The following is a 9252-nucleotide window of genomic DNA, read 5'->3' on the forward strand; positions in this document are numbered from 1 at the left end:
TTTCCACCAGTCTAATATCCATTGTCTCGTGTTTCTTGGCCCATGCAAGTCTCTTCATATTGGTGTCCTTTAGTAGTGGTTTCTTTGCAGGAATTTGACCACGAAGTCCTGATTCACGTAGTCTCCTCTGGACAGTTGATGTTGAGATGTGTCTGTTACTTGAACTCTATGAAGCATTTTTTTGGGCTGCTATTTCTGAGGCTGGTAACTCTAATGAACTTATCCTCTTCAGCAGAGGTAACTCTGGGTCTTCCTTTCCTTTTGTGGTCCTCACGAGAGCCAGTTTTATCATAGCGCTTGATGTTTTTTTATTAATTGTTCAGCAGCCTTATGGCTTGGGGGTAGAAGCTGTTATTAAGGAGCCTTTTGGTCCTAGACTTGGTGCTCCGGTACCGCTTGCCGTGCGGTAGCAGAGAAAAGTCTATGACTTGGGTGACTGGAGTCTCTGATAATTTTATGGGTTTTCCTCTGACACCGCCTTTTATATAGGTCCTGGGTGGCAGGCAGCTTGGCCCCAGTGATGTACTGTGCCGTACGCACTAGCCTCTGCAGCGCCTTGCGGTCAGATGTCGAGCAGTTGCCATACCAGGCGGTGATGCAACCGGTCATGATGCTCTCGATGGTGCAGTTGTAGAATTTGAGGATCTGGGGACTGATGGGGTCACCTTGGGTTCATGAAAGGGGCTGCACCAAATGATTGATGTATTATAATAATTGATTATGCTTATGTTGTATTAATAGAAGGGGAAGGGCTATATGACCCCCCCCCCCCCCCCCCCCCCCACACACACACACACACTACATTTATAGGGTCCTGGACCACAGATTATCAATATATGCATTATAATGTTTAATACTGTTCCACAGTCTTTTCTAGTCTCTGCCTCTTTTAAGAAACGGTCTGAGCAGATGTGAGCCATTGCAGTCACAACAGGTAGGGGAGTAAATAAATAAGAGACAAGTCAGACACACCACTGTAAGCCACACAGGAATAGAAAATGACTGCTGAGCCCTTAACAATATTCCAATGTTTTCTTTCTCCTGCAAGTTTGTATAATTGTATATGCATGGGCTTGGTCTCATGAGTAGAAGGTCTTGACGTCGGCAGTTCCATCACTAGGGGTTGACTGCAAGTATATTAACCTGTTGGGGATAGGGGGCAGTATTTGCACGGCCGGATAAAAAACGTACCCGATTTAATCTGGTTACTACTCCTGCCCAGTAACTAGAATATGCATATAATTGTTTGATTTGGATAGAAAACACCCTAAAGTTTCTAAAACTGTTTGAATGATGTCTGTGAGTATAACAGAACTCATATGGCAGGCAAAAACCTGAGAAGAAAATCCAACCAGGAAGTGGTTTGTAGTTTTTCAAGTGATTGCCTATCCAAAATACAGTGTCTGTGGGGTAATTTTGCACTTTAAGGCTTCCACTAGATGTCAACAGTCTTTAGAACCTTGTTTGAGGCTTCTACTGTGAAGTGGGGGAGAATAAGGTATGCAAATTGGAGTGGGTCTAGGGTATCAGGAGGATGCTGTTGAGTTGAACCATGACACTGTCAAGACTCAACATATGCAAGAACATTCATATTGACTACACAGTGGAGCTATAACGGGCAGATCTATTGATCTGTTTGACTCATAGTGCTGAAATTTTGCACACATGCTCAGGAATGTAAGTCTAGCTAACCCACAAAATATCTCAGACACAACTGGCCCTATGTTCTTGTAACTTTGGTGAATGGTGCGTTATGTCATAGAGATAAGCCAGTTACAATATTACAATGATTGGCATAAGGCGGGCGCTATAGTAATCATTTGTACGTACATTAGTCACACACAATATCTGGCCCGATTTTGACGCAACTTGGGTGAATGATACGTCTTGCCCAAGAGATCCGCATTTCCAAAACTACACTAATTGGCTGCATCACTTGTGGGGGCCGACATGTTTTCTGTTGCCTTGTTTCAATGTAATGTCCGTATAGAGTTGTTTAGACTACCGAGGTAAATGTGTTGAAAGTGTTTTTGTAGTCTGAAGTCCAGAATAATCACAGAAAGCATTTTTTTTACATTTCATTTGTGAGCTGTTCTTCAGAAAATGTTACAACATGTGACACTTGCAAACAGAGGTGGATGGAATATTGAAGTCTCGCAAGCTTACATTCTGTATAGCCTCACAGTAGTCAGTATGGTGTCATTCAGGCTAGATGGAATGTACAGTAGAATATTATTTGCATTTATTGAGGGAGGAGAGCTTTCTATATACATTTTTTTTTTTAACGCCTGCCATACACTGGACCCTTTATAGTATAAATATATGCTATGTGGTGGTAAAGGTATGCACATGACTTCTATCTATCTTCAGTTGAAGTCTGAAGTTTACATACACTTAGGTTGGAGTCATTATTAAAACTAGTTTTTCAACCACTCCACAAATTTCTTATTAGCACACTACAGTTTTGCCAAGTTGGTTAGGACATCTACTTTGTGCATGACACAAGCCATTTCCAAATGCCTGAAGGTACCACGTTCATCTGTACAAACAATAGTACGCAAGTATAAACACCATGGGACCACGCAGCCGTCATACGCTCAGGAAGGAGATGCGTTCTGTCTCCTAGAGATGAACGTACTTGGTGCGAAAAGTGCAAATCAAACCCAGAACAACAGCAAAGGACCTTGTGAAGATGCTGGAGGAAACAGGTACAAAAGTATCTATATCCACAGTAAAACGAGTCCTATATCGACATAACCTGAAAGGCCACTGAGCAAGGAAGAAGCCACTGCTCCAAAACCACCATAAAAGCCAGACTACGGTTTGCAACTGCACATGGGGACAAAGGTAGTACTTTTTGGAGAATTGTCATCTGGTCTGATGAAACAAAAATAGAACTGTTTGACCATAATGACCATCGTTATGTTTGGAGGAAAAAGGGGAAGGCTTGCAAGCCGAAGAACACCATCCCAACCGTGAAGTACGGGGGTGGCATCATGTTGTTGTGGGGTTGCTTTGCTGCAGGAGGTACTGGTGCACTTCACAAAATAGATGGCTTCATGAGGAAGGAAAACGATGTGGATATATTGAAGCTACATCTCAAGACATCAGTCAGGAAGTTAAAGCTTGGTCGCAAATGGGTCTTCCAAATGGACAATGAACCCAAGCATACTTCCAAAGTTGTAGCAAAATGGCTTAAGGACAACAAAGTCAAGGTATTGGAGTGCACAGCAAAAAGTCCAGTGTTGAATTAACTCCCACAGAGTTGATTTCAACACTTTTTGAGGGTTTATATAGGTCCACACTCTCCAGAGTTAAATTAACACTTTCAAAATAGTTAAACATTTAACACTCTGCCAGAGTTCCTTCTTTAACTCGCAAAACAGAGTTAAAGTAACACTGCTCCGAGTTAATTTTTATTAACTATTTGGGTAGTGTTAATTTTTATTAACTATTTGGGTAGTGTTAATTTCACTCCCTAAAGTGTCAATTATCTACACTGAAAAAATGTTAAAATGAATTGTTAATTTATTCAATATTATTTAATTAAATATATACTTATAATAATAATAATAATAATAATGAATCACAATAAACAATCATTGTCAAAAACATTTATTTGTGCCTTCTCCCTTGCAGTCAGTTGAATTAAAACATTGTGAATGAAGGTATAATGTACATACTTTCATCTGAAACATTGTATGAGCTTTGAATATCAAACGGTTTATGAAATTTAAGCTCAGACATTTTTAGTAGACATCTTTCCACACTTCGTAATACTCTGAATGCATGATGATGGTCATCAAAATTCTCTGTAAATAGCTTGTTTGTCAAAAAAAAAAGATCTTCAACCAAAAGTACATCACTTATTTGACAAAAGACTGGCATGTCTTCTTCCATTGCACTGCAAATAACTAGTCCAGCTTTATATTCTACACCATCAACTTTAACCCAACTAGTTGAGAAAACATCTTTTGACAAGATCGTTTCAAGCATTTCATTGTTGACGACATTCTCATCTCTGAAGAGAAAAGATTTAATTGGCCCATACTCATTTTGTTTGAGGGTGAAGGTTTCCCAGTGATAAGCAATGGCCATCTGATGCTTTTTAGCAAGCGATTTGGTTATGTTTTTGAAATTTTTAAAACAATCTTTAAACAGCTTGTGTTTGGCCTCAAACCTCATACACCACGTATATAATAAGGGGCCAATTTTCCTTATAGAAGATGGGTAATGGATCATAAAATGATGCTTAGGTATCAAGTTTCTATGTGGATACAAGTGCTTAAATAGTTTGTGGTGGTCAACAATCAAATGCTTTAAATATATTGTCATACCTAGAGTGAGAGAAGGTGAAAAAACTATGTTCATTATTTGAAGTAACAACAGTAACAAATTCCAGTTTTTTTTTCCTGCAGGAATAATGTCAAACAGTGGGATGTTTTTCACAAGACAATGTCTGAATAGAATTCAAACCAATGCCATTGCCAAAACTCTCCAAAATAATCTTTGTAGGAAGATTTTTTCATTCTAAAAATCCATAATCAAAACAATAAATCCTGGAAAGCAAGTCCTGTTCTGACATAGTGTTGCGTGAGATATCCAAAAAGCAATTTGATCTCATACTGAACCACACCCTCAAGAAGATCATGCATGATATCAAATGAATAGTTATTACAAACATGGAAATACTTCAATGAATTAAACGGTTTGCCTTAAATGGGATGAGACGCTTATCCATTGTGATGTAGAAGCTCTCAATCTTGCTCTTCTGACGCCCAACAGCGAGGAGGTACGGCTGCCGATCCTGCTGGTTGCGGAAATGCTCCTCCAAACTGCAGCATGACTAGGGTTGAGATCAGAAAACTGAAAATTAGACAAGAATAATGTGCAGCCAGAGAAAACTACATTATAGAAGTGATTATTCAAACAGCTTTCATTGGCTAGTGCAAGATGGGAATGAAGACTTAATTACAATTCCATCCACTTTTTAACAACCCTCATTTACATATGTGGCTAAGAAGGTGACGTGACAAATTATTATAATCACGTTAATAATATAATTACCTTATGAAAGACAACAAGTCTCAACTGCATCACATGCACTAATTTTTGGAGACTTCAGTCCCCCTGGAGGTGGTGGAAGGAGATGTAACAGCAACAACAGGGAAGCCATTTCTTGGTCGTAGGCTGAGGACAAAGAGTCACAAGAATTAACTGAAAACTCTTCAAATGTAATACTTTTAAAGTTTGAATGAGAACAGGGAGGCATTATGAGAACGTTTTAAACAGTCATCCATCTATTAGTCACATTTATCCCAAAAATCAGATCAACGTTCAGAGATACACAGAATAAACAAATGAAATATTATTGCAGTTATAATTTAACTGCAATTATAGCAAATTTATTAAAATAAAATAAAAACTTACTTATTGGCTCATCAAGATCACTTCCTGGGGGACTTTCTGCTGACTGCACCAAGCGACGCAACTCTGGTGTTGAGGTGAGCCGCTTAGCCTCTTTTATGACATTTGGCTTGAAGAACAAATCCCATTTCTGAAGAAGCCTGGAGGATGTGTCGCCATCAAATAGGAGAGTGAAGTCTTGGTCCACCTTTAAGAAAGAAGATATTCATCTACTACTACTTCAGGAAATACTTTCAAATTTCAAGCCATTCTAAACATCTCATCCCAAACTTACCAATCCTTTTGTATCCAGGAATCTTGGGAAGCTGGAGTGGATATCAACACTTCTGCCTGGGTCATTAACGAGATTCTGACGGTGCTGAAAGGTCTCTCTCATCTTCTGGAAAAATCAGGGAATTGTCTGTGGTATGGTTGAGCAAAGACATGGCCTCTTGGCAAGCATCACCATCAAGCTGCCTTTCAACATTAACAGTCCTTTGGAAATTTGGGCCCCCTGGAGAAAAGTCAATTGGGCTATTTGGTAGCAGTGCAGATCCTCGACGAATCTTCCTCTGGACTGTTTTCAGACGCCAGAAATGTATCCTGTGCTGCTTGCAGCATCATAGAAGTGTTCCTGAAATGGAAAAAAAGAAAATAAATGCGTTGTCATACCAGGCTCATGAGAAATCTCACGGAATTCAAATATCAATGTCATCCACAGTTTTGTGTCACAACATGACATGAAAGAGTTAACAATAATAATGCCTATTACATAGCCCTTCTTGGAGTATGGATCCTTGAGGGAAGGGAACAACATCACTATCCCACGCGCATAATCTTCTCTGATTGCTTTAGTGGGGCGGTGCCTGAGAGGAGATATTAAATTAGTACATTTATGCAATGGCCATGCAGTTATCTGGTACAAATAAAAACAATGTGAAACAAACATACCCATGATTGTCAATCATGTAAGCCACCAGGATGTTAACCATTTTTCTTCTTGCAGCATCTGTTAGGGTTTCTGTTGTTTGGTACTCCTGTAGTACTTCTTCACCCCCAGACTTGCCTCTTAGCACAGCTTCAATCAACTAATACAAAACAAAAACATTACAATAGAAAACATGGTGATAAACAGCTTTTCTAGAGACTCAGAGTGAAAAAATGTGAAAGCATTAAGAAACCTGTTCAGCAGACACAGCATCATGTGTATCCTCAATTCTTTGTCTCTTGCTAGGGACATCATCTAGGATTATAGTTGATGCACTTGAGCTGAAGCTTGAGTCAGACGTCTCAGAAGCAGAAGACAAGGAGAAATCAGAGAATTCTAAAGGAATAGAAAAAATGCAAATAATTATATTATGTAAGGTTTAAAGTTCTTTATTATACCTGCCTTGATATCTCACCCTGATCTGAGAATAGTGTCAGCACCACATTGCCTTGTCCAACGAGGTCGCTGAATATTTCTGCATCAACTTCTGTCCCTGTTGCATCCTTGTATATAACTTTTGCATCAGGTGGCAGGCAAAATCTCTCAATGACTGGAAAAGATAGTAAGGTCAAACTGAATGTGCCTTTGAAGTCAGCACTGTTTCTTGCCTCACAGCCAATAACTCTTCATGTTGAATACACACTGTATAACCCTTAAATAGACCTAGAGCATTTTCCCTCACATAACCCATTCCCTCTTAAGTCCAAATTGATGATTGGCTTTTTTTCGTGACTGTTTTGGTGTATATTAATACTTTACACTCTATGAAGCACACATTACAGAACTGAAAATGATTAGCAATTTAACCCCATTTACCGTATAAAAGAGTCTGATAAAGGCATGTAATGAAAATCAGAATCGACAACATTAAGGAGCTTGCACAACGAGTTTTTAAAGCCATGCTAACCGTTTTCATGGAATTGCATAAAGTCAAACCGTCCTTCATCCTCATCCAGCTTCACATATTTCTGCTGTTGGCTGTAATTCACCTGGACCAGCATTTTGACTGAGACATGCAAGGAAGTTTGACAAAGTAAATAAACATTTAAAGGAAGAACGATAAAGATTAAAGCTAAGTCGACAGTGTTACACCATTTTTGGTGACCCATCAGATTCTGTGACCTGCACTGTTGGAAAAAGTACTAATTTTCAGAAAATCGCGCTGTGACTGAGATATTAAAATGCTGCTTATGCATTGACTCATCAGTATTTAATGAAGCACTTAAATGTTTAATAAATGTTTAATATCAGTCACAGCCCGATTTTCTGCTAATTTTGTACTTTAGCTTTAACTTAGTAATTTCAGTACAATTAACTGGTGAAGGGGGGGAAAAGACGTTAGCTCCTGCCTCAAACAAGATTTTATACAGTAAAAAAACATAACGCTTTGTTTTTCCTTTCAATAAATCATCATTGATAAAGTTGGAGACGGTTTAAGTAACAAACTGTTAGCTAGCTTACCATACACTTCTAGCTAGCTAATCACCAGGACAAATTTGCTGCTCAGACCTGGCAACAAACACGGTTTTGTTAGGCATATATTCTCTGTAGATGTTTCATTGTTCATACTGAAATTCTCAGCATCAATTTATAATTGTTTCAGTAAGTTTGAGTTAATTGCACTTACCGTGTAGTACTGCATGGGAGGGAGAAAATGGCGCCGACTTGTCTCCTCTGTCTCCAACCGACGAAGTGAAATGCATGGGCGGAGCTTAATTACATCTCTGCGGAGTTGGGTTAACACTGACCGGATCAACTCTGTCAAATAACTCCAACACTGAACACCATTTAAATCAGAATGTGTTAAAATTACACTCTGGGAGTGAAAATCAACTCGGAAATGTTTAACCCTGAAATTTCAACACTCCAATTTTTGCTGTGTGGCCATCACAAAGCCCTGACCTCAATCCTATAGAAAATTTGTTGGCAGAACTGAAAAAGCGTGTGCAATTAAGGAGGCCTACAAACCTGACTCAATTACCCCAGCTGTCAGGAGGAATGGGCCAAAATTCACCCAACTTATTGTGGGAAGCTTGTGGAAGGCTACCCAAAACGTTTGACCCAAGCTAAACAATTTAAAGGCAATGCCAATCAATTACTAATTGAATGTATGTAAACTTCTGACCCACTGGGAATCTGATGAAGGAAATAAAAGCTGAAATAAATAATTCTCTCTACTATTATTCTGACATTTCACATTCTTCAAATAAAGTGATGAGGGCGATAAATGATAAGGATGTTAAGCTTGAAAGGGCTGGTAACTGTGACAGCATGGAATTCAAATGAGGAGATAGACAGATGGGTCAGGGGAGAAAGAGAGAATGTCCACTTGGGAGAGATGAGGATTCCAGTGCCACCACCCCGCTGGCTCGATGCTCTAGGGGTATGCGAGAACACGTGGGCAGACGAGGAGAGAGCAGTAGGAGTAGCAGTGTTATCTGTGGTAATCCATGTTTCCGTCAGCGCCAGGAAGTCTAGGGACTGGAGGGTAGCATAGGCTGAGATGAACTCAGCCTTGTTGGCCGCAGACCGGCAGTTCCAGAGGCTGCCGGAGACCTGGAACTCCACGTGGGTCGTGCGCGCTGGGACCACCAGGTTAGAGTGGCAGCGGCCACGCGGTGTGAAGCGTTTGTATGGCCTGTGCAGAGGGGAGAGAACAGGGATAGACAGACACATAGTTGACAAGCTACAGAAGAGGCTACGCTAATGCAAAGGAGATTGGAATGACAAGTGGACTACACGTCTCGAATGTTCAGAGAGTTAAGCTTACGTTGCGAAAATCTTATTGACTAAAATGACGAAAATGCTAGCTAACTAACACAACACTACACTAATCAAGTCGTTCCGTTGTAATGTAA

General features: G+C 39.8%; 1 protein-coding gene and 1 long non-coding RNA gene across 10 annotated transcripts; both read right to left on the minus strand.

Annotated features, from left to right (window-relative positions):
- Positions 1-3599: 3599 nt before the first annotated feature.
- On the minus strand, positions 3600-5420 carry LOC115193767 (uncharacterized). Its single transcript, XR_003878233.1, has 2 exons — positions 5068-5420; positions 3600-4846 (listed from the first exon to the last, which is right to left on the minus strand). It is a non-coding gene; the product is annotated as an uncharacterized LOC115193767 (long non-coding RNA).
- Positions 5421-5455: 35 nt separating this feature from the next.
- LOC115193764 (uncharacterized) lies at positions 5456-8271 on the minus strand. 9 transcript variants are annotated; one of them, XM_029752736.1, is made up of 9 exons: positions 8022-8268; positions 7856-7903; positions 7302-7400; positions 6810-6944; positions 6588-6730; positions 6358-6494; positions 6179-6272; positions 5702-6040; positions 5541-5614 (listed from the first exon to the last, which is right to left on the minus strand). In XM_029752736.1, exons 3-8 carry the CDS (start codon positions 7393-7395, stop codon positions 5990-5992), a joined length of 654 nt encoding a protein of 217 aa, XP_029608596.1. In that variant the 5' UTR covers positions 7396-7400; positions 7856-7903; positions 8022-8268; the 3' UTR covers positions 5541-5614; positions 5702-5989. The 9 variants fall into 9 exon arrangements, 7 of the variants coding, with proteins under 7 accessions (XP_029608596.1, XP_029608593.1, XP_029608591.1 ...); XM_029752733.1 differs by lacking the exon at positions 7856-7903 and having other exon boundaries at positions 8022-8270; XM_029752731.1 differs by having other exon boundaries at positions 7302-7903.
- Between the last annotated feature and the right edge of the window lie 981 nt (positions 8272-9252).

Source organism: Salmo trutta, chromosome 5, assembly GCF_901001165.1.
Source record: "Salmo trutta chromosome 5, fSalTru1.1, whole genome shotgun sequence".
Classification (NCBI taxonomy): domain Eukaryota; kingdom Metazoa; phylum Chordata; class Actinopteri; order Salmoniformes; family Salmonidae; genus Salmo; species Salmo trutta.

Coding starts and splice junctions, on each gene's coding strand:
- LOC115193764 (XM_029752731.1), bottom strand. CDS start 7,503: ATGGGTCACCAAAAATGGTGTAACACTGTCGACTTAGCTTTAATCTTT. Junction 6,945..7,301: donor TATGCAATTCCATGAAAACG/GTTAGCATGGCT, acceptor TATCTTTTCCAG/TCATTGAGAGATTTTGCCTG. Junction 6,041..6,178: donor CATACTCCAAGAAGGGCTAT/GTAATAGGCATT, acceptor TTTCCATTTCAG/GAACACTTCTATGATGCTGC.